This window comes from Colius striatus, unplaced genomic scaffold (assembly GCF_028858725.1).
Source record: "Colius striatus isolate bColStr4 unplaced genomic scaffold, bColStr4.1.hap1 scaffold_40, whole genome shotgun sequence".
Lineage (NCBI taxonomy): Eukaryota > Metazoa > Chordata > Aves > Coliiformes > Coliidae > Colius > Colius striatus.
Genome location: NW_026908523.1, coordinates 2132187 through 2156341, shown reverse-complemented (window position 1 = coordinate 2156341; position 24155 = coordinate 2132187). Strand labels below are relative to the sequence as shown.

The window sequence follows — 24155 nt, the reverse complement described above, 5'->3', positions numbered from 1 at the left end:
GTTTTTTCTGTGAGGTGAGGGAGCCCTGGCCCAGGCTGCCCAGGGAGGGTGTGGAGGCTCCTTCCTTGGAGGGCTTCAAGACCCTCCTGTGTGACCTGATCAAGGTGGGAGCTGCTTCTGCAGGGGGGGTTGGACCAGATGATCTCTAAAGGTCCCTTCCAGCCCCCACCATTCTGTGACTGTGTGATTCGATGATATGATGGGCTTCACTGGTTCCCCATGGCCCTGCCACAGCTTCCCAAACCTCAGGAGCTGGGAGCCGGGCTGCTGGCACCACTCGTCTGCGGGGCAAAGGCAGAAGCCGGGGCGCAGGGTTCCCCGGCCCCGCTGTCCGTGCGCTGCCCGGTGGGGAGGGCAGACGGCTGCCCTGCAGCCCCAGCAGCAGCCAGCCCTCCAGCAGGACACTCGTGACTTTCTGGTGACAGGAGAAGCTGCGGGACCCGGCCCTTGGCTGAGCACCACGGGGTGTTGCGCGTCGTGGGCGGCAGCGATGCCTCCCCGGGAGCCTGGCCCTGGATCGTCAGCATCCAGCTTCCCGGGGCAGCGGGCAGCGGGCACATCTGCGGAGGCTCCCTCATCCATCCCTGGTGGGTCCTGACCGCAGGACACTGCTTTGACAAGTACAGGTGAGTAGGAGCAGGGCAGGGCCGTGCCCCCAGCACTGGCAGAGTTCCCGTCCCGTGCTCGGCACGGGCTGGGCTGGTGTCGTTCCTGCAGCCCGGGGCTCGCGGGGCACCTGGCCTCTCCCTCGGCGAGCTGGAGGCAGGGAACTGCTGGGCTCCCTCTGAGCCCTCTGCTCCCCATCTGCCCCCCAGGAACGTCCCGACGTGGCGCATGGTGTTCGGGGCCACCCGGCTGTCTGAGCTGGGCCCCGAGGCCCAAGTGCGCAAGAGCAAGCGGCTGCTGATCCACGAGAGCTACCGCAGCGGCGCCTTCGAGAACGACATCGCCCTGCTGGAGCTGGACGAGCCCGTGCAGTGCAGCGACTACGTGCAGCTGGCCTGTGTGACTCACTTCTCCGACGTGGTGGTGTCGCAGCTCACAGACTGCCGCGTCGCTGGCTGGGGCTACACCGCGGAAGGCTGTGAGTGCCCCCGGGAAAGCGCCTGTGTGCCTGGGGCGAGCCTGGGGAGACGGCTCGGGCTGCCCGAGGGCCGGGCTCAGGCTGCAGGCAGGGGCCTGAGCTACCTCAGGCTGCCGCCATGCTGAGGGGACTTTCCCGTCAGGAAAGGCTGCAGGACCCGGGATGGTTTTTTGCTCTTTAGATGAGGGAGCCCTGGCCCTGGCTGCCCAGGGAGGGCGTGGAGGCTCCTTCCTTGGAGGTCTTGCAAACCCTCCTGGACACGTTCCCGTGTGACCTGATCTAGAGGAATCTGCTTGAGCAGAGGGGTCAGACTAGATGATGTTTAGAGGTCCCTTCCAACCCCAGCATCTGGGATTCTATGATTCTGAGCCATGGCCTAAAATCAGACAAGGGTCGAGTGCCTCTTTGGGGGTGCAAAGCCAAGGCTCAGGGAAGGGCTCTGGCCAGACAGGGGAGGGGAAGTGGCCCAGAGCTGCTGGGGGCTAATTCTTTGCCATGCTCACAGCTGCAGAAACATCCGACGTGCTGCAGGAGGCCAAGGTCCGCCTCATCAATGTCAAGCTCTGCAACAGCAGCGAGTGGTACGGAGGGGCCGTGCGCAGCTACAACCTGTGTGCTGGCTACCCGCGGGGCGGCATCGACACCTGCCAGGTAGGAGCAGCCACGGGCCAGCCCCGGCAGCACCCGCAGCCCTGGCCCACGTGGGGCTGCTGGGGCTCCCCAACACTCCCCTCACCCTGCTGGGGCTCCCCAACACCCCCCTCACCCTGCTGGGGCTTCCCAGCATCACCCTCACACTGCTGGGGCTCCCCAACACCCCCCTCACCCTCTGTCCTGTGCTGCAGGGTGACAGCGGGGGCCCGCTCGTCTGCAGAGCTCCACACGCCAACTTCTTCTGGCTCGTGGGCCTGACCAGCTGGGGGAAAGGCTGTGCCAGACCAAAGCAGCCTGGGGTCTACACCTCCACCCAGCACTTCTTCAACTGGGTCCAGTCACGGATTCGCTCAGGAGGAAGTGCTGCGACACTCGCCCGGCCACAGAGGCCATCACAAGGCTCAGCCCTGGCAACAGCAGCAGGGACTGAGTCCTGCTCATTCCCACTCCAGAAGCTGCTGGATTTCGTTAATTGGATCCAGCAGCTCCTGCAGTCTCTGCAGGGAAAAGTGGCTTAAGCAGCAGGACTCTGAGCACGGCTGGGTCCTGCCCCTCGCCTTCCCTGGAGGTTCTCAGCAGTAGTGCTTAGGCAGTAGTCAGTAGAAGCTGTAGCTGTAGCAGTGTCTTTGGACACAGTGTTGTTGGACTTTGTAAGATTGTATGAGTTTCCTGTTGTGTTTGACAGTTCATTGGCCTCTGCACCGGTGCTGCAGAAGTGCAGCAATACCTGTGCACTGGAACCTTTGAAGTGGAGAGTTACTGACACAGTGTTCATCAAAATTAAATGCAAAAGAAAAAGCAAAAGGCCCCGTTGCCTCCTGGTGTCCCTGCAGCATGGCCTGGCTCCCCTCCCTCTGCCCTGCAGGAAGGGGTCACCTCAGCAGCCCAGCCCTGGCTGGACACCCAGCCCCAGGACCTGGGGGCTCAGCCCCCTCGGCCGCGGAGGGGGGCTCCTCGCTGGTCTCTGTTAATGGATGGCAGGGGGCAGGGAGGAGGTGTCAGGGATGTCATCATGGGGCTAAAAGCAGAATCCAATCTTTAATTTGGGCTCTACCAGCCCCATATCCTTGGTGAGGGTTCGGGGGGAAGCAGGACACAGTTTGGGGTCTGCTGCTGCTGCTGGGTTTGCTGTCCTGGCCCCAGCTGTGGGCTACGGCGAGTCCTGCAGCATCCCTGGGATCCCACCCCCAGCCTCCTCATTGCCCGCACTGGGTTTTCTCAGCAGCACCATCCAGTGGAGACGCCTCGAAGGCCGAGGGGACAGCAAAGAAAGAGACCTGTCTGGGCGCTGTGTGAGGACAGAGGTGTTGGGGCAGTGCCAGCAAATCCCGCAGTGGCTGCGGGTGCGTGGGAAGCACGTGCCAGGGCCCGTCCCCGCGGTGCAGCACCGCGTGGGCTGCTGGCCAGGGCTCCTAAAGGGGGTAAAACCCTTCTGGGGAGGAGAGTGTGGGGGGGTGATTCCCCCGGGGGAGAGCAGGGAGATGGGCTCAGCCAGGGGGCTCAAGGGAAGCCCCAGCCCTCGGGGGCCACCAGTTTGCACAAGGGGGATTTTGCTCTCCTTATCCCCCCAACTGTCCTGCAGCAGCCACTGAGGGGCCTCCACTCCTGTGGGGCCTGAGGGGTCGCAGAGGGTGGGGGCCCTGCAAGCCCATCCCCTCCCAGCCTGCTCAGACCAACACAAGGGCAGCATTTGCCCACCTCCTGCTTGTCCCCTCCAAGGATTTGTGTGTGTGAGGTGCCCAGTTGTGTGTGTGAGGCATCCCCACGCTTTGGGCATCTCCAAGTGCCGTCTCACAATCCAGGCCTATGCCACAAGCAGTCTTTTCAGTTGTGTCAGAAAAATCCTCTGGTGTTTCCCAAACTAATGTCCAGGCAAATGTGAAAAGGAACTTCAAAAAGATGACAGCGAGAACTCAGGAACTTCCTCCCCTTCTCTTGGAGAAGAAGAGGGGCTTTCACAGCTCTGCAGCAGCCTCAAGTGAAAACAGGCCTCTGCCACTGAGAAACCAGCCATATGGCAGTTCTGATGGTGCCTTTCATCAGTCACTCCAGTCACACAGCTCTACAGTGCCTTTGCTTCACAGAGCTGATGCTGCCTTTCTTGTTCCTCAGCGAGCTGGTTGACTTCTATCAGTACGTTTCTCTATTCCCTTGTTTGCATCTCTCGCTCTCCAGTATCTCCTTTTCCTGTCAGAGGTCAGGGGACTCCTTCTCCCCTCAGATGTTCTCCATCACCCTTGTTTCCGTTTCACAGTGTGCTGCTTCACATGTCTTGTTTGCCTGGAAAACTATTGGAATGAATCAATCCTGTATCTCGTCATTAGCTCTTGTAAGACTCCAGTGGGCAGCTTTAGCACTGCAGTACAGTAGCATGACAAAGTAGGGCTCAAAAGCTCCTGTTTGGCAGGGACTGACATTAGATCCACCTCGGTGCTGGAGTTACTTGTTGCAGCAAATACCTTTGGCAGCTGTAGCTTCACAGCTGAACATCTGCATTGAACTAGCCATCTGGAATATCATCTGGAGTGTATCTGGAACAGAACCTGTTGTTTGACAAGGAGAGAAATGGATTTGGCAAGTCTCAGTAACAAAAGGACTTTGCAAATAGCCAGTAGCAGTCCTCTGCCTTTCCTCAGGCACGAGCCAGCTGCACAGTTTTTATCCAGTGGCTTCATTTTCAGCTGGCTCACTTTCAGTGGCTTATTTCTACAGATGCCCCTGCCCCAGAAATGACAAATTCTGCTTAGAAAAAAACCTTTTTCTGACTTGAACTGGAGAAGACACTTGGCATGAACTTATTAGAGCTGGGCACAGAGGAACCTGCTGAGGGGCACCAAGGGCAAGGGCAGAGTCCTGCAGCTGGGGAGGAACAAGCCCAGCACCAGCACAGGCTGGGGGGGACCTGCTGGAGAGCAGCTCCAGGAGAAAGACCTGACAGTGCTGTTGGGCAGCAAAGAACCATGAGCAGCAACATGGGCTCGTGGGCAAGAAGCCAATGGCAGCCTGGGGGCAGCAAGCAGAGTGTGGGCAGCAGGGCCAGGGAGGTTGTGCTGCACTTGATACATTCCTTTGTCATCTTTTCCTTTATTCTTGCTTTCCCTCATCCCCCTCTGACACGTGGGTTGTCCTTGTTTTGGGAGGAGAAGTGACTAATATCAACACCCCGCTGCCATCCCTCTTCTTCTTTTTAAAGCAGAGGTCAAAACGCAGAAAGTGACTCTGCTCTGCCTGGCTGGTTTGGGTTTGGGAGTCCTGCTGCCAAAAAGCATCACCTCCAGCAGAGTCATGAGTATCAAGCCATTTCTCTTCTGAGGTAGGACACATCTCATTCAGTCCCTGGGAACACGTGGGGCAAGTGATCATCTGTTCCCGTTGCCCCTGGATGAGTTACTGGGCACCTCATCCCCAAATTGCACCTCCTCCCCAAATTGCCTTTGCATCAGGCCGGTGCAGAGAGCCTCAGGCACTGAATTGGGTCGTTTTGGTGCATGTCGCCATAGACACATTCTGCAGTTATTTCTGCCACCACACAGCCAGGAGAAACAAGTCGTGGCGTGCAGCGTCTCGGGTTGGCTGCTGGTGCCTCCCTGGGAGCCCCACAGCACGTTACAACTTGGCAGTGGGGCTGCATTTCTATCCAGAGCCACACAACTGCTTTTACAAGAGCGGGGCGTGCGCCACAGCAGGAATCCCACATGGCCCTGGGCAGCTGTGGCTGAACGTGCCCACAAAGCACCTGAACAGACGCTGACTGAACGAGAGAGGGACCACGGGGCATCTGCCTTCTGAGTGAGTGTGCAACCCACATCTGTGTTCAGTGTTTCCAACGGGGATCGGGCAGCTCTGACACACGTGCAGCGTCATTTTGGGGCTTCTCCTGCGTCCCAGACTCAGCCTTTGTTCCGTGCCCGAGACTCGGCTGTGGGGCCGTGGGAAGGAGCCTTGCGTTGAGTCCCTTGGGGCTGGGGATGTGCTGGTGCCCGCACGGGATCTGGACCACGGTGTGATCCTGCGCTGTCCGTGCGGCCGCTTCAGAGCAGCGAGAGCGTGACGCTGAGCAGAGCAACGCCAGAGAGGTTCACAGGAATGGGATTTGGGTGCTTACAGGAACGCTGTGATGGGTGACAACAGGAGGACGGGCAGTCACCCAGCCCCAACAGAACGCCTGGGTCACTTGAGCAGATGTCACAGGACGAGATCCACTCGGTCTCAGTAGGTACAGCTGCAGCTACTGACAGTTTCTCTGGCTATTGGGACTGCTCAAGCTTTAGCAACGCTTCAAGATGAGGATGCTGGCTTGCAAAATGCAGCAGCAGTACTTCAGCAGCACTAACTGGATGGTTACCCGATGCAGGCTCCATCAGACACGCTCCTTTGCAGAACAGAGCCTCCGCAGATTGTTTCTGGCTGGCAAGGACGGGGCTGTGAGGGCTGTGAAGGCACGTGCTGTGTGAATTTGAGTGAGCGCTCAGAGTCAATCCACAAGAGCCTGCAGGATCCGAAGGATCTGCCCCCGCTGAGGGGACAAGATCACTGCGCACCCAGTATGGATGATGCTTGATTCCAACTCATTGTTTACACCATGTGCTTTTATCTGCTGACACAAGTCATCCTTTCACTCCATCCCATGCCCACCTCTTCTGTAGCCTCCACCTCTGGCGTTCCAACCCGAGATCTTCCAGGTGTCTGCAACAGTCTTGAGGGGAAAAGTGGGGTTTGAGTACATTTCTGAGAAAGAAAAGTGGCATTTGGGTGGAGTTTTGAGGGAAAAGATGAGGTTTTGGGGCATTTCTGAGGGAAAAGGTGGGATTTGGGTGGTGTTTTCAGAGAAAAAGCAGGGTTTTGGTAAATTTCTGAGAGCAAAAGTGGGGTTTAGGTGGAGTTTGGATGGAAAAAGTGAGGTTTTGGAGTAATTCTGAGGGGAAAAGAGGGACTTTGGGGAAGATGTGAGGAGAAAAGGGGTTCTGTGTGAGTTTTGAAGGACCAAGTGGGGTTTTGAGGGAATTCTGAGGGATTAAAAGAGGTTTTGGAGTAATTGTGAGGGAAAAAGCAATAGGGATTTGGGTGTAGATTTGAGAGGAAAAGTGGGGTTTTGGAGCAATTCTGAGGGGCAAAGTGGTGTTTTGGTTTATTTCTGAAAGGAGAAGTGGGGTTCTGTTGGAGTTTTGGGAGAAAAAGTGGGGCTTTGGTGCAGTTTTGCAGGGGAAAGCTGGGATTGAGTACATTTGCGAGGGCAAAGAGCGGTGGAGTTCTGGGATAAAATGGGGTTTTGTTTCAGTTCTGAGAGAAAAAGTGTGGGTTTGCGTGGAGTTTGCAAGGAAAAAGTGTGTTTTTGTTGGGGTTTTGAGGGGAAAAGTGAGGGTTTAGGGGAGTTCTGAGAGATAAAATGAGGTTGGGGGCAACTCGGAAGTCAAGTGAGGTTTGGGTGGCGTTTTGAGTGGGAAAATGGGTTTTTGGGGAACTTAGGTGGCAAAAAGTGGGGTTTTGGTAGAGTTTTGAGAAGAAAAGGAGGGTTTGGGGGGGTTCTGAGGGATCAAATAAGGTTTTGGCGCAATTCTGAGAGAAAACGTGTGGTTTCAGTGGAGTTGTGAGGGATGAAAGGAGGTTTTTGGGCATGTCTGAGGGGAAAAGTCGGGGTTTTGGTGGTTTTCTGAGGTGGAAAAAGTGGGGTTTTGAGGGTATTTCTGTGGGGAAAAGTGTTTGATTTGGTAGAGTTTTGAGAGGAAAAGTGAGCTTTTGGGGAAATCCTGAGGGGAAAGTGTGAGGTCTGGATGGAGTTGTGAGGAAAAAAGGAAGGTTTTGGTAACTATCTGAGGTCCAAAGTGGGGGTTTGGGTGGAGGTTTGAAGGAACAAGCTGTTTTCTGTTGGGATTTAGAGGGGAAAAGTGAGGGTTTGTGGGAGTTGTGAGGGATAACATGAGGTGTGGGGGCAAATCTGAGAGGAAAAGTGAGGTTTGGGTGGCATTTTGAGAGAAAACAATTGGGATTTAGGTGGAATTTGATAGAGGAAAAGAAGGGTTTTTGAGCAATTCTGAGGGAAAAAGTAGAGTTTTTGTTTATTTGTGTTCTGGTTTAGCAAGGAGCAGCTTTTGGCTTAGTACCAGGGGGAGCGGGTTTTGGAGCAATTCTGAGGGGCAAAGTGGGGGTTTGTGTGGAGTTTGGAAGGAAAATATGTGTTTTTGTTGGGGTGTTTAAAGAAAAAGTGAGGTTTTTGGGAAATCTTGAGGGGAAAGTGTGGGGGTCTGGGTGGAGTTGTGAGAAAAAAAGAAAGGTTTTGGTCAATATCTGAGGTCCAAAGTGGGGGTTTGGGTGGAGGTTTGAAGGAGCAAGTTGTTTTCTGTTGGGATTTAGAGGGGAAAAGTGAGGGTTTGTGGGAGTTGTGAGGGATAACATGAGGTGTGGGGGCAAATCTGAGGGGAAAAGTGAGGTTTGGGTGGCATTTTGAGTGGAAAATTGGTATTTGGGTGGAATTTTATAGAGGAAAAGTGGGGTTTTGGAGCAATTCTGAGGGGCATAGTGGTGTTTTGGTTTATTTCTGAAAGGAGAAGTGGGGTTTTGTTGGAGTTTTGGGAGAAAAAGTGGGGCTTTGGTGCAGTTTTGCAGGGGAAAGCTGGGATTGAGTACATTTGCGAGGGCAAAGAGCGGTGGAGTTGTGGGCTAAAACGGGGTTTTGTTTCAATTCTGAGAGCAAAAGTGTGGGTTTGTGTGGAGTTTGCAAGGAAAAAGTGTGTTTTTGTTGGGGTTTTGAGGGGAAAAGTGAGGGTTTAGGGGAGTTCTGAGAGATAAAATGAGGTTGGGGGCAATTCTGAAGTCAAGTGAGGTTTGGGTGGCGTTTTGAGTGGAAAAATGGGTTTTTGGGGAACTTAGGTGGCAAAAAGTGGGGTTTTAGTAGAGTTTTGAGAAGAAAAGTAGGGTTTGGGGGGGTTCTGAGGGATCAAATAAGGTTTTGGCGCAATTCTGAGAGAAAACGTGTGGTTTCAGTGGAGTTGTGAGGGATGAAAGGAGGTTTTTGGGCATGTCTGAGGGGAAAAGTGAGGTTTGGTTGGCATTTTCCAGGAAAACAGTTGGGATTTGGGTGGAATTTGATAGAGGAAAAGCGGTGTTTTTGAGCAATTCTGAGGGAAAAAGTAGAGTTTTTGTTTATTTCTGAGAGCAAAAGTGAGGTTTTGTTGGAGTTTTAGGAGAAAAAGTGGGTTTTGGTGCAATTTTTCAGGGAAAAGTGTAGTTTGGAAGAGTTTTGAGGGGAAAAGTGGGGATGGAGTACATTTCTGAGGGCCAAAAGCAGTGGAGGTGTGGGATAAAATGAGGTTATGGTGCAATTCTGAGGTGAAAAGGTGGGATTTGGGTGGAGTTTTGAGGGGAAAAGTGGGGTTTGGGTGGATTTGTGGAGAAACAAGTGTTTTGGTGGTGTTTTGAGGGGAAAAAGTGGTGTTTTGGTGGAGTTCTGAATGAAAAAGTGAGGTTTTGGAGGTATTTTCAGAGGAAAAGTGGGTTTTGGGTGCTATTCTGAGGGAAAAAGTGGGATTTTTGGGAACTGCTGGGTAAAAAAGTGCCATCTTGAGGGAAAAAGTGGAGTTTTGGAAGTGTTTTGAGGGGAAAAAGTGGGGTTTGGGGGAGTTGTGAGGGATAAAATGAGGTTTTGGTGCAATTCTGAGAGAGAAAAAAAAGGATTTTGGAGGAGTTTTGATGCAAATTGCCTTTGCATCAGGCCAGTGCAGAGAGCCTGAGGTTCCATCAGAAATCATCTGCTGGTTGTTTCAAGTGCAGAGCACAGAGTCTGGATAAATGTCCAGCAAGAACTGTAAAGGGAGAATCCCAGGCAACAAATGTGAAAAGGCGGGTGGAAAAGGGAGGGAGAATTCTCAAGTCCAGGTGGCCAAAATGTCAAACCAAACCCAAAGTCAAGTCCCCAGGAGATCAACAGAAACTTGTCACCACTGCAGTGAGAGGGAGACTTTTAAAACACCCATTGTTTGCTCTTCCAGATGCTGGGTTAGTGAGGAAACACTGGGCTGGAGAAGAGCAGGAAAGAACAGGCAGCTGCGTCATTGAAACACCATCACTCAGTTTTGCTACTACCCAGACGACAGCCAAAGTATGTGCTGTAGAAGATACCACATCTGATGTTTTCTTTATGTGACAATAAAAGGTGAAAAGGTAAGATATTTTTATCTCTACAAACCTCTTTGTGCACTCTGCTATAGAAGTTATAACTTTGTGACAAATTTAAGACCGAAAAGTGTTATTTGCAAGTGAAGTTTGTAATTTGCCATATACAGTAGAAGTGCAATCATTAACTTATTAGAAGATTTATTTTCTAAATCTGTTGTTTGTGAACTTTGGAATGAATTCTGTGAGGTGGAAACTTGTGAACCGCTTTGGAAGGTATTGACAAGCAAATGCAGTCCCCCAAGTACTTCAGATGAACAACTATGTGAATTTACTGTACTCTTGTCCTTCTTTGTGATACACTTCAAGATATTTCAAGAAGGCAGTTGCATGGTGTTATGAAAATAAATACAAGTTCATATGTGCATAAGGCTGAATTCCCAAACAGTTGGGAGAAAGGAAGAAAGCTCGTTGCACTTACCAAAGTACGTAACTCCTGCTAAATCTCTGCTGCAGCTACTGTCAGACTTAAGCAGCTGCCTAGTAGACAAAAATAAATGTGTTTGAAAACTGCTGCCATTTGGAGTATTTTACCAAGACTTTTAACATTAGAGCTGTGGTCTTCACTGTAGACAATAACTTGGATTACATCTTAATTTGAATACCTTCTCTGTTCAGAATCACAGTTGGCAAGTGTCACTTCTCTCTGAGCCAGTAAGAACTTTTAAGTTGAATATTGTTTTTTCCTGCCAGGTTTGGATGCACTCTGAATCAAAGGGACATAAAACTAAGATAGTTTTTCTAAAAATGTTGAAAGCTCATAGAAAACTGAGCACAGAATTTTAGGCAAAAGCATGAAACTGGTAAGTAACACCTGTTTGGAGAACATAGAGGAAGATATGACCAACTTTCCTGCCCTGGAATGAGTACTCTTCAGAAAGCATTTGTACATACTGCATATGTCTTCCTGTTGTCTCCAGCTTCAAATAAATTCTAAAGCAGTATGTGATGGTGACTTGCTTGTTGATTCTGGTCAGTCAAATACTTGGGTTTTTTAGGTATGCATTAATGATGATCTCGTCTTAAGCAGCTTTGCTCATTTTGAGCAAGCTGAAGGGAATGCAGTGAGTTCAGCAGATTATCAGGAGACCCAAACATCATTAAATCTTGACTCTCTTCCAATGAAAGTTGTTAATCCTGCACTTGATTTGAGGACAGTGCTGCTCCAGCAGAAGGTATCAACAGATCCTGAAACAAGTGGGAACCGTGTGTGTTGGCAGCAATCATTCATGCAGTGCATCATTTGTCTTTACCTGGATATATTGAACTACTGTATCAGCTGGAATCCAACAAGTGGAACAAAAGGTATCCTAACAAACACTGCCTATGTATCAGACTTTACAAAGAGCAATCAAATCAGCAGATGCAGGAATATTCTACAGCATTTTGTACTTGATAAGACAAAGGGTGAGTTGCAGGGTCATTTGTTGATATGCTGAAAAGCATTAGATACTGTTGAAATAACTTGTAGCATTGATCAGTGATACCTTACTGTTTGATTTGAGTTTAGAGGGATTTCTCTACACAGAGGTAACTTGAATGTTTTCTGTGAGTTGTCTTGTTTAAAACAGACTGGAATCACTATAAATATCCTCTGTCCTTGTTCACTCAGTTCATTTGCATATCTTTATGTAAATACAACTGTCTTTTGGTTGTTCTTTTTGCCATTAGAAAATGAGACAAGCAGAGAAAGAAGTCAGTTGCAACCAACTGTAAAAACACTGGTCTTATAGATTCAGATAATCACAAACGTGTTTCTGCATCTTTTAAAATTGTCTTTCTAGATCTTGCTGTATCTGGTTCTGTTCTTGAAAAGACACGACAAAGCTCCAACACAGATGACAGTGAAACTACCACATCTGTAAGTGTTAGATTTTCTATTCAAATGTCAAAATGAATTAAGTTAAGCATCTGTAAGGCAGATTAGGAATACTGTAGTCAGCTATCACGTCCTTTCATGTAACAAATCTGGGACTAACTCTTGATCTAGTTAAAAGAGAACGTTGTCCTTCAAGTTTGTGGTTCTGGTGGTTTTGGTTTTTTAGATTGCAACGATGGACTTTGAACAGGTTGTGTCTCCTTTTGTGCTCACTTGCTCTAGTGCTGTGAAGATGTGTAGTGGTTTTGTGTGGCCAGCTTTTGGTAGTTGTTGGGGGAATACAGGGGCGGATTCTTCAAAGAAAGAGCTGCCAGAAGCTATAGCTTGAGCTGTGAACATGAACTGATTCTCCTGTGTGGTTGATGTTCTTGTTGCATGCTTGATTCTTAATGAAGAAAATTCGGTTATGTAAGAAAACCACCTTGAGCTCAGTAATCTTTTTTTTCTAAAATGTTGCTCTTAAACAGTATTTTACTGCCAGAAAAGGCTTTGTCTTTTCTTGATAGATTGTCAAAACAATCCCAGGATTGCCTTTCAAGGAAAATCCAGCAGTTCACACGGACAGGTATGGTACAGTATGTTACATATTTGAAACAATTGTGTAGCCAGATAATTAGGAGCTGTAGTATGTTTCCAGTTACTCTTCTTAGACAGCTAAAAGGGCAGAGGGTAAGACAAGATGTGTGCACATGGTATTGGGGAAGGAGGCAATTAGAAGCTGCTGATACTTATCCAGACCACAGTAAAAATAGCAATTCTTTCTAAACAGTAGCTTGAAAACAAGGCTGTGATGAGGCAGTACGTTTCTGCACACTCAGCATATTCAGTTGCCTTCTTTTATTCTTAGTGTGATTGATAAAGTTTTCCAGCTGAATGAAATCTGACTGAGTTGACTTGTGCAAGGCTTTTATTATGCTGCAAATCACTTGCTGCATATGTAAACAACCTGAGGGGTGTTTTTAATTCAAGTTTTAACTGTTGCAAAGATACATTGTTTCATGGTTTTGCAACTTTAAGACACCTTTTTCCTGCAGTCCCATCTGATTTTCTTCTGAAGTTGAGGAACCCACCAATTGTCTTGGTTGAAAAAACCTTTGGGTTATTTTCAGATACCTAAAACCTAATAGTAAATTTTACATCCAAAATGGTCCTTTTTGATTTCTTATGTCATATTTGAGGGTTTTTGTTGGCACAGGTAATACATCAGAGATATTTTGTAGGTGAACTGTTTCGTGCCATTTTAGAAATATTGGTGATATTTATCGATTACACTTTCCTTTTGCATTTCCATTGAATTTAATATTTGTATATTTCTCAGGCTTCAGCAGTGCTTAAATTCTGATCCTTTGAACACACATAGAACTGAAAATGAGCAACAGGTAATTCCAGGATATAACTTCCATTTAACCTCTGCAAATATGTGTCATATGTGGAAGGTGTGGGTAGTGTTGAGGCTACAAGAGTGGTCATTGTGGAGGGACTCTGTGGAGGGACATCAGGGACTGAATCCAGCCACATCAGCAACAAGACCAGACCAAAGGTCAGCAAGCCAGCAAAGTTGGTGGTGCCTCTGTGAAAATATGAAGGGCAAAAAAAATGCAGGGGAAGAGACAAAAAGAAAAAAAGCAAGAAACAGAGGCAATGGCCAAGTCAGGGGACAGTAGGAGTCTCAGCACTGTTCTGTGTGACGTGTGTGTGAGTTGTACTTCATTTGTGTTTAGCATTTCTTTGGCTAATTCTTCTCAAAAAAAACAGTTTTTAAGTTGAATGTAAGCTCAAACCCATCTATTAAGTATTGCCTTTGTCATCTATTTCATATGGTTTCAGAGTTTTCAAAATCTTGAAGAAAGAAATTTTGTCTTTCTTGGCAAGAAAATGAAGCCACCATCAATTCTGGAAACAGCACCACTTCTTGAAGATCTGGAAAGGGTAATGCTAATGTAATACATTACATTTAGTATTTTTAAGACTAGTATCATACCATAACTTTCAGATACTAAATACTATATTAGCTAATTTTGATTGAGGAATGTGTAGGAGGTTGTTCATACGGTTGAGTAAATTATGCTTCAGAGAGACTGTAGAATTGTACAGTTTCATCTGATCTATCAATCAATGCTACAAATGATGGCATTTGAATTAGATGTAAGAATTTAACTCCTCATCCCAGAAGAACTCTTATCATATTGTGCGTTAAGGAAATGTATTATGCAGTGGGTCAAAGGCTTTTAAATTGCTCAGTGCTTTGTGTTGGCTTGTTGGTGTTTCAAGCACACGATTTTCAGGTAGAACTCTTTATTTCTCTTTCTGTAGGAACTTACTTGGAAAAAAGTTGTAGGCCCTAACTCCACTGAATCTTACTGTTGGCCACCAATAGCTCAAGGATGTGATGTAGTTGCCATCTCATATCAGGGAAATATTCCTTTCTTGTATATTCCACTAATTCTTACACTTTTGCAGTCGAGCAGTTGCTACAAACCTTGAGAAACAGGAGTGGAGGATGTATATATTAGAGTACTGCAGGTTTTGTGTTCTAAGGTGCAAATGTCAATGAATGATCCAAAAGGTAGTGCATGTTGAGAATGGGTGCATCTGATGTAGTCTTAGAGTGTCTTCATGATGCTTCCCAGGTTATTTAGGCCATCTGCTTAGACATTGACAGAGATGGACTGCATGAGTGTGGGAGTCTGTAACTTATTTATCAAGTAATATCTAACAAGTGGTTAATGTCATATCACTTTGATACTCGATGAAGCTTGATTTTTAAGGGGCTGTTACATAGTGAAATGGAAATGTCTGGTTTGATTTTTAAAACATTGTCATTCATTTTCTAATTCATTTTCTAATAAATGTTTCTGCTTCTATGAAACTTTTGGACCTTTCACCGTGTGTTGCTGCACATCCATTTGTCTCCAGCTTGGTGCACGGTTCCTCGGGCCTGTACCATCTGCATTGAAGAGGTGATATGGTGTTAAAAGCTTCTGTTTGAAGCATTGAAAGGCCTGTTTTGCGGATTTTAGTTTTGCCCTAAATTCTGAAATAGTACAATGACTAAGATTCTAAACAGTTGTCTCATGCTATACTGTAACTCTTTTGTACATACACACCTAGCCACTAGCACTTATCTTGTGTCCTGGGTGGAAGAAGGCACAACTTGGTTTTGAGCTACTGAAAACATACCAGAGATGCTCCAGACTGCTTCATCCAATGTTGTTAATCCTTGGGCAGAACAAAGAAGCAGCTAAAAGTGTGAAAATCCGAGGATGTAAGAATACTTCTGTCGTCTGAATGACACTTGAATGCAATGTAGGCTGTCTGAGTTGTTTGTGACCAGAATGTTCAGAATGTTTTTGTGGTTGTTGATTGAGTGGCAGAACTACAAGTGAGTTTTCCAAAGACAGAGCTAGTAAAATACTTGTTTGACTGCTCTGTGCCACACAGTGCAGAAATTAATTTGACCTAATATTTTGAGAAAGCTACTGTATATCCTGAGGTGTCTTCTCATGGAACTTCCAGTCAGTGTGGTATAGAGCTGAAGAATTGTATAAAATGTTCCAAGTATGATCTGAATTCTTCAATGACTCAAAACATAATCATTTGGGGATTGAGAATGTTGGGAAGTCTCTAAGACCAGACATTCTGAGCATGACATGAAACTGGAAAAACATCACTTTTTGTGAAAAGTCTAGTGATTTGGCAGCACTGCAAATGTCCATGTTTTGGGCCTTTTTTTAAGACTATCTGAGGTAGTGCACTGTGCTTATGGAGTGTGAAACTTCTTCAGTGGTACTTCAGTGAGAAACTTCCACACTGACAACTCATCAAAAATCACACGTATAAGAAAATACCGATGTGAGATTTTGATTGTGATGGGTTTTAATTTTGCTTCTGGAAGCTGTCAGAAATTCACACCCTTTGTGAGAGTTGTATATTGTACATTATAAGTTCAACAGGAGATTTACGATGTGCCGATGTTCTTTGGCATATAACAATGCTTCGTGCTTCTTAGAAGAAGAAATACACAGTAAAGCATGTCTAGATTACATGAATTACCAGCCCTCTGGTTTGTATCCACCTTTAGGTTGTACAGCCTTGTATGGACAGTGAAAGAACCGCTGTGTTACTCAAAATACTGGCTTTTACCCACAGTAATCTTCAGAAGGTGCTGACATTCACTAATTCAGGAGATGAGGCAGAAATGGTTCATCGGGTGAGCATCATTTGACACAGGTAAGTGGGATTTTTAATTATTAAGATATAACAAACTAAAATATCTTGACTTCTAAGAATAAAGGAGGTTTGTGAATTTTTAATTTAACTACTTCTGCTAAAAATAGCCCAAACCCTGCCCTTCTGGCAGCTAGAAGAAAGGCTGACAGGAATGTCTGACACAGAATGCATTCATGATGACATTTTTAACTATGTTCTGTCTCATTTTGATAAATCCCAATATGGTTCCTCCCCACAGTTACAGCTGTGGATATTGGGTCCCTCCTTCGGGACACGGCCTGCTCTGGCCATAGTGATAAAGAAGGAAATCACTGCCCCTGGCTCGGGGCCAACAATGAAGTGAATCGCTGCCCCTGGACTGGGGCCAGCTTTAGCAAAATGAGTCTCTACCGCTGCTGTAGGGTCTTTAAAGAAATGCAAACAAATCTCAGCTTCACCAATTCTCTCCATAGAATGCAGGGAGGTCTCTGTTCCAGCACACCTCCTCCTCTCTTTCATCACTGACCTTGGAGTCCGCGTGGTTGTTTCTCTCACTGTTCCTACTCCTTGCACCACTGTGGAGAGTGTTGCTCAAGTATGGCTGAAAGAAAGAGGTCATAGCAATGTTAACCTAATAGAAATGTCTTAAATAGAAAAAAGGTTAGCCCAAGGGCGCATTGTCCTTGAGATAAGGGACTGCTTGCAGCTGCATGTAGACAGGATATAAAAAGAGGATGTATTAACCACAAAAATGTAGAGCAAGATGTTTCTTAAGAGGAGTTGACATTTAGACAAATAGCCAATGATGAGCTTAGCTTTGGCAATATGTATCAGGCTGAGTATTGATGCTATAAAAGAGTGGTGTCTTTGCAAATAAAGTGAGATTTGCTGATCATCCTTGTTGGTCGTGTTGCATTTCTCCCGCCGTCTCCGACAAATGGTGACCTCGACGTGATACACGGGGGACGTGATATACCGACGTGATACACGAACGACGTGATACAAGATTAGCAACCACGGCGGAGCGGAGAAGGAGCTCGGGTCCTAGCAGCGAGGACGGCAACTAAGCACCAGAAAACAGAAGGAAGGGGTGGTGCCGTGCCCTGGGTGATCGTACAGACGAGCCCGGCCGATACATGCTGCCGAGACCTTGTGGGGCTGCAACAGCGCTGACGACTTCTGAAAATGGAAAGGCGCAAGCAGCATATGATTTATTTACTTGCTCTTTAAAGAAGCGACAGGTTAAGGGAATAGATTTGGAAAAGCATCTCCCTGGGCTTTTAGTCTATGGGCATGCTAAGGGTTGTTTTCAGAACCCACATACTGTTCATGAGTTAAGTGAATGGCGAAAGTTTGGGGATAAACTATGGGAAGCTACCCTGGAGGACGATGAGATAGCTGAAAAGTTAGGGAAGCTTTGGAGGATAGTGCGCAATGAGTTGTTGCAACATCAGGCAGAAAAGAAGGCTGATGAGCACACATCAGCAGCACAGAGTAAGAACAAAAACAATGAGCATGACTGGTTCGAATCCACCTCGCTGGCTCCTACCGTCTCAAAAGTAATGCTCAACCCCCCGCGTGTAGAAAATGGGGTGCGGGAGCCATGTGAGTCATCGGCCCCTCCCGGGGAACGAGAGTGCCGGCCTAAAGAGCCCCCGCCTCTGCCCCCCCCACTTAGTGAGCCTGTCCCTGGGGCAGAGAGTGAACTGGCAGAGGCACCGACAGTAGTGCCGGGAGAGGTGCCGAGAGCAGCGCCGGGAGCAGCACCGAGAGTAGTGTTGGGAGCGGAGCTGAGGCGGATGATAACGAGAAAAAAGAAAAAGGTTCTTCTCTACACAAGAGTATTTACAAAGTCAGAGAGGCGAAGGGGCTCAGAGCAGAGCCCCAGCCGGAGAGCTGCTTCCCATTCGAGCCCAGCCCGCCGAGTTACCCCTGGGACGACTCGCAGGGGAATGCCGAGCGGGCGGAGTCGGGCGGGGATGCAGCGCAGGATGATCAGAGGAGAGTGGGGGAGCGCGACCCCGTGTTAGACTGGGCACCATCGGGCATGTGAGGGGAGACAAAGAAAACACGGGAGAGAGTAACAGCGGCTGCACCGCCGGCGCCGGGGACGGCACGGAGTGAGCCAGACCCCCCCGCCCCTTCCATCCGCAGCCGCCGCCGCGCAGCCGCTTCCCGCGCCCGGTCGGTGTCTCCGGAGCCCCCCCACACACACCGCGCCGACACCGCCGGCCCCGGCCCTCACTGACCGCTGGGCTCGTCCTTTCCATCCTCAGTCCCTTGCCTCAACGAGTGTAAAAACTGTTGGTCGTGATGTTATGCATTTTGCTGTAAATGTGATGATGAATACTGGTTTTCTTACAGTGGAAACTCTCTAAGTCGTTTTAGGTGTCAGGAATGGAACTTGGAAGAACAGAACATTTTGGCATTGAGAAGCTAAAAGGTGGTTTATGTTGATGCTTCAAATGACTGTAGTAAATAGTTTTAGGCAATTTCAACAACCCAAGCAAAACATGTGGGTTACACTGGCCAAAGCAGTCAACCAGTCTACAATATGTTTATCAATGGCCACTCCAGATAGTCCTTTTTCTGCCTGTTTGGTGGGAGTTCCATCAGATGTGGCACAATGGCCTGTACCAAATGCATTAAAAACAAATCCCTTAGTTAAGGGTAATGGCAAAGTTGACAGCTGGGATTTGATCATTTCACGGTTGCCAATAATGACAACAGAGCCACAGGAGTTAGAATTATTGGGATCTATAAAGATGGATTTTTGTGTTATGTTTAATTTTACCGGCAATACCAAAACATTTGGGACAGAATGTGGATCCCATCCTGGGCGTGTATAAGAACACAACCTCTTGGTGCAATTATACTTCACCAAAAAGACCCAGGTCTAGTCTTGTGCCTGTACAGTTACCAAAGGGAATTTTTCTGATCTGTGGGGACCAGGCATGGCCTGGAATACCCTCGAGATTACAAAGGGGACCATGCAGTTTGGGACAACTGACGATCTTGATGCCTAATCACACAATGATTTAGAAACATCATTGTCCAAAACAATTTGTGCATGCATTTACTGGCAAATGTGATGACCATGTTACCTTTGGTCTCCCTCAACAGTAATAGCAACTAGTATATTTGCTCCAGGTGTAGGAGTATCTGCTTTATTGACTCAGCTATGCAAATTAGGATACTGGCCTAGCAAACAAAGTAACCAAACCTCAATGACATTAGAAGACTTGATTAGTAATGTAAGTAGTATCAGCCATACAACTTTGCAACATAGACCTGCTAGAGATTTTACCTTTAGCACAAGTATAATAACTTTGTTTGTCAGCTGTGCTTTTTTTTCAGTGTATAAGAAGAAGCTTACCAGGCATGAGTTGCTAAAACTAATGTGCAAATTGTCCTTGAGCTGCCCTCTACTGTGAGAAACGAAGAAGCAAAAATACCTACACAAGGAGCAAGGAGGAAGCTGAGGCAGCGTGTGAAACTGCAAGGCTTGTCACAGAAAACTACAGCTGGCTTTTAGAGAAAGGACCAATTAGAAGTACTATAAACACGCTGGCTTTGCTGCTGATTGTAAGGGTCTGATGCTTGTTAGTAAAATTTGAGTTATAGGCTGCCCGCAGGGGTCATGGACATACCAGCTATCCCCATGCACTGAGCCACGGTATCCCTCACACTAGTCTTAGGGAGGGGGAGAGCATGGGGTGTAGAAGATATAACGGTCTACTGAGTCTCTCTTGCAGATTGACGTGTTTCTCGGAGTGCTCACCGTGATGCAGATCAAGATGGAGTCACTCAGCTATTGGCAAGATTGAATAATGAAGTGGAACACGACCACCACCTGATCATATCTTCCTGCAATTGACTCAGCTAGCATGTGTGCTGGGCAGACACGTTATGTATCAGCCCGTGCCACAGGACACTGGAGTCATCGAGCATAGGGAACGGGAGATGTGGTAGGCATCCGGAAGATCTCGGGTTGTAACGTGAGAGGTGAAAGGTACAGAAGAGGTGGGCACGGGGTGGAGTGAAAGGAGGTGCTGGTGGTAGCAGATATAAGCACATGGTGTAAACAAAGGGCCAGCCTATATAAGTAGAAGCATAGAACAGTTTATGAAGCAATGGGGAGTTAAACATGTAGCAGGGATTCCCCATTGCCCCACAGGACAGGCCATAATAGAAAGAGCTAATGGGACTCTAAAAAGATATCTTGGCAAATATGGGGATGTTAAAGACCCACATATGAAATTGTTAAAGGCCTTATTTTTTATGAACCACCTGTGTGTGTTTGGGGAACAGAAGCTACCACCTGTAATAATACATCATAATCCAAAGGCACAAAAGGAAAGAAAGAAAGAAATATGGGTTAAATATCGTGACCCTAAAACAGGAATATGGCAGCCTCCGGCCAAAGTATTATACTGGGGACGTGGGTATTTGTGTGTTGATTCTCCCACAGGATCCATTTGGGTGCCAGCCAGGTGGACAAGAGCTGTCCTTGAAGCTGCGGAGATGCAACCATCTGACGAAAAAGGACAGGAAGAGATTGAAGAATACATACACCCTCGTCTTGTGGTCATTGGAGGACTGGCTAACAATCAAAAGACTGAAGGTTATATAACAAAAAGACAGTGAATTTAATGAATAATGAGGTGTTTTGTTATAACCATAGCTTTTAGTATAACTATAATTGCTAACAGCTTGACGCATTTTAATCAGCCTAGAGATAATATTTGGATAACCTTTGCTAATCGAACTGGTCAATCATCTCTTTGTCTTAGTTTCGGAGGGGTTACTAATCCTTTTTAAAACATGTTTGGTAGGATTGCCTGTGTGGAATCTGGAGGAACTTTGTGGACTAGTAGATGATAACACCTTGTGTAATAGAATGAGGCTGAATGCAATTAGGATGGGAAACGTCAATGTGAGATGATTAAGTCCCTTAATACCACATTAGCCTCACCCCCTGAGGAAATAGACCTGTTTGGAAGTGCCAATGCAAGCTTCGGTACTAATGTAACTGGGGGAAAAATTGGATAAGTTCTAGGCCACAGGATATCCATAACTATAATAGGAATCAAAAATACTGGGCCACCTTAGACTCTTCTTTGAAGTCAGAAACAGTATTTAAGCAATTGCATTCCAGCTGTAATGTTTCTAGTATTACATCACCGAAGAAATTGCCCACGGGTATATTTTTAATCTGTGGAGAAAGGGTCTGGAACGGAATACCAGTAAATCCCCCAGGTGGACCCTGTTATTTGGGGAAATTCTCTTTATTCCACCCTTACTTAACCACGCTAATGCAGCTTACTGACAATAATAATACCTGTCGCAAAAAATGTAGTTATTAACAGTTTGATTGTACTGATATTGGTCCCCCACGATTTTAGAGTGAGTGGGATTGAAGATAGCTCCCAAAGGAAAGCAGCTGCAAATGTGACACCGTGCTGGCTGATAGACTGCATGGGGACCTACTTACTACTATAGCTGGGGTCTGCCTTCCTGCTTTCTTGTAGCTCCCATATTCAGTGGTATACCTTAACAGACACATGTATTTTTTCAATGGGAGTTGAACAGAAAAAGTGTGGTATTGAAGATAGCTCCCACAGGAAAGGAACTGCAAATGTGACACCATGCTGGCTGGTAGACTGCATGGGGACCTACTTACTACTGTAGCTGGGGTCTGCCTTCCTGCTTTCTTGTAGCTCCCATACTCAGTGGCATAACTTAACAAACACATGTATTTTTTCAATGGGAGCTGAGGATTAAAACTATGGTATTGAAGATAGCTCCCATAGGAAAGGAGCTGCAAATGTGACACCGTGCTGGCTGATAGAGTGCATGGGGACCTACTTCCTACTGTAGCTGGGGTGTGCCTTCCTGCTTTCTTCTGGCTCCCATACTCAGTGGTATAACTTCTACCTACAGTTTGTATTTTTTCAATGGGAGTTGAGGAGTCAATGGGAGTGTAACTGGAGATAGTTCCCATGGAAATGCAGCTGCAAATGTGACACCGTGCTGGTTGATAGACTGCATGGGGACCTACTTACTACTGTAGCTGGGGTCTGCCTTCCTGCTTTCTTGTAGCTCCCATACTCTGTGGCATAACTTAACAGACACATGTATTTTTTCAATGGGTGATGAGGAGAAAAAGTGTGGTATTGAAGATAGCTCCCACAGGAAAGGAGCTGCAAATGTGACACTGTGCTGGCTAATAGAGTGCATGCGGATCTACTTACTACTGTAGCTGGGGTCTGCCTTCCTGCTTTCTTGTAGCTCCCATACTCAGTGGTATACCTTAATAGACACATTTATTTTTTCAATGGGAGCTGAGGAGAAAAAGTGTGGTATTGAAGATAGCTCCCACAGGAAAGCAGCTGCAAATGTGACACTGTGCTGACTGATAGACTGCATGGGGACCTACTTACTACTGTAGCTGGGGTCTGCTGTCCTGCTTTCTTGTAGCTCCCATTCTCAGTGGCATAACTTTCATGAACTTTTTTCAGTGGGTTTCAGGCCTTCGTGCCTGGGTTTCAGGCTTCGTGCTGGGTTTCAGGCCTTCGTGCCTGGGTTTCAGGCCTTCGTGCCTGGGTTTCAGGCTTTGTGCCTTGGTTTCAGGCCTTCGTGCCTGGGTTTTAGGCTTCAATCCTGGGTTTTTCAGGCCAAGAGCCGAAAACTTCGCGACATGGTCTGCCTTCCTGCTTTCTTGTAGCTCCCATACTCAGTGGCATAACTTAACATACACATGTATTTTTTCAAAGGGAGCTGAGGATAAAAACTGTGGTATTGAAGATAGCTCCCACAGGAAAGCAGCTGCAAATGTGACACCGTGCTGGGTGATACACTGCATGGGGACCTACTTACTACTGTAGCTGGGGTCTACCTTCCTGCTTTCTTGTAGCTCCCATACTCAGTGTTATACCTTAACAGACAAAATGTATTTTTTTCAATGGGAGCTGAACAGAAAAAGTGTGGTATTGAAGATAGCTCCCACAGGAAAGCAACTGCAAACGTGACACTGTGCTGGGTGATAGACTGCATGGGGACCTACTTACTACTGTAGCTGGGGTCTTGTCGAGGAGTGGTTAAGGGAGCATGGACATGGATCCCGGGGTATAATGTTAGGCCCGATGGGGCAAGGCAATTTGAGTTCCAGTTATATGAATGTAATGCACAATCAAGACCAGAGTCAGAGCCATGGTTAAAGCAGTTGCTGTCACGCAGACAGCAGGCCGCTTTCTCTTCCTTCAAGGTCGGGCTGTTTTCAGCTAACGAGGTAACAGCCCAAGGTGGAAAACAACTACGGGGGGGAAAAACAAGATGGGAAAATGTGAGGGAGCTTGCTTATCGCAGAAACCGCAAGTAGGATGAGCATAAGAATGTAATCTATTAGCTGCTGTTGCTGAGCTAGCTTTGAAGCTGCTGTGTATATAAGTTAGAGCCTGCTCTCAATGAAGAAGATTTCTGCTATCACTCACATTGAGTAGGACTGATTTCTTCCCACCCAGCTGAGAATCGGACCCAGGGTTGATCGCCGCATGAAGTAGGCTTCGTGCCTGGGTTTTTCAGGCTTTTGTGCCTGGGTTTCAGGCCTTCGTGCCTGGGTTTCAGGCTTGTGCCTGGGTTTCAGGCCTTCGTGCCTGGGTTTCAGGCTTTGTGCCTGGGTTTCAGGCCTTCGTGCCTGGGTTTCAGGCTTCAAGTCTGGGTTTTTCAGGCCAAGAGCCGAAAACTTCGCGGCAGGGTCTGCCTTCCTGCTTTCTTGTAGCTCCCATACTCAGTGGTATAGCTTAATAGACACATGTATTTTTTCAATGGGAGCTGAGGAGAAAAAGTGTGGTATTGAAGATAGCTCCCACAGGAAAGCAGCTGCAAATGTGACACTGTGCTGGCTGATAGACTGCATGGGGACCTACTTACTACTGTAGCTGGGGTCTTGTCGAGGAGTGGTTAAGGGAGAATGGACATGGATCCCAGGGTATAATGTTAGGCCCGATGGGGCAAGGCAATCTGAGTTCCAGTTATATGAATTTAATGCACAATCAAGACCAGAGTCAGAGCCATGGTTAAAGCAGTTGCTGCCACGCAGACAGCAGGTCGCTTTCTCTTCCTTCAAGGTCGGGCTGTTTTCAGCTATCGAGGTAACAG

General features: G+C 47.3%; 1 protein-coding gene across 1 annotated transcript; it reads left to right on the top strand.

Moving 5' to 3' along the window:
- Positions 1–219: 219 nt before the first annotated feature.
- LOC133629373 (acrosin-like) lies at positions 220–2501 on the top strand. The gene is made up of 6 exons (XM_062020028.1): positions 220–329; positions 426–626; positions 816–1084; positions 1590–1735; positions 1930–2070; positions 2424–2501. The coding sequence occupies exons 1-6, from the start codon at positions 220–222 to the stop codon at positions 2499–2501; spliced, it is 945 nt and encodes a 314-aa protein (XP_061876012.1).
- The last annotated feature ends 21654 nt before the right edge of the window (positions 2502–24155 follow it).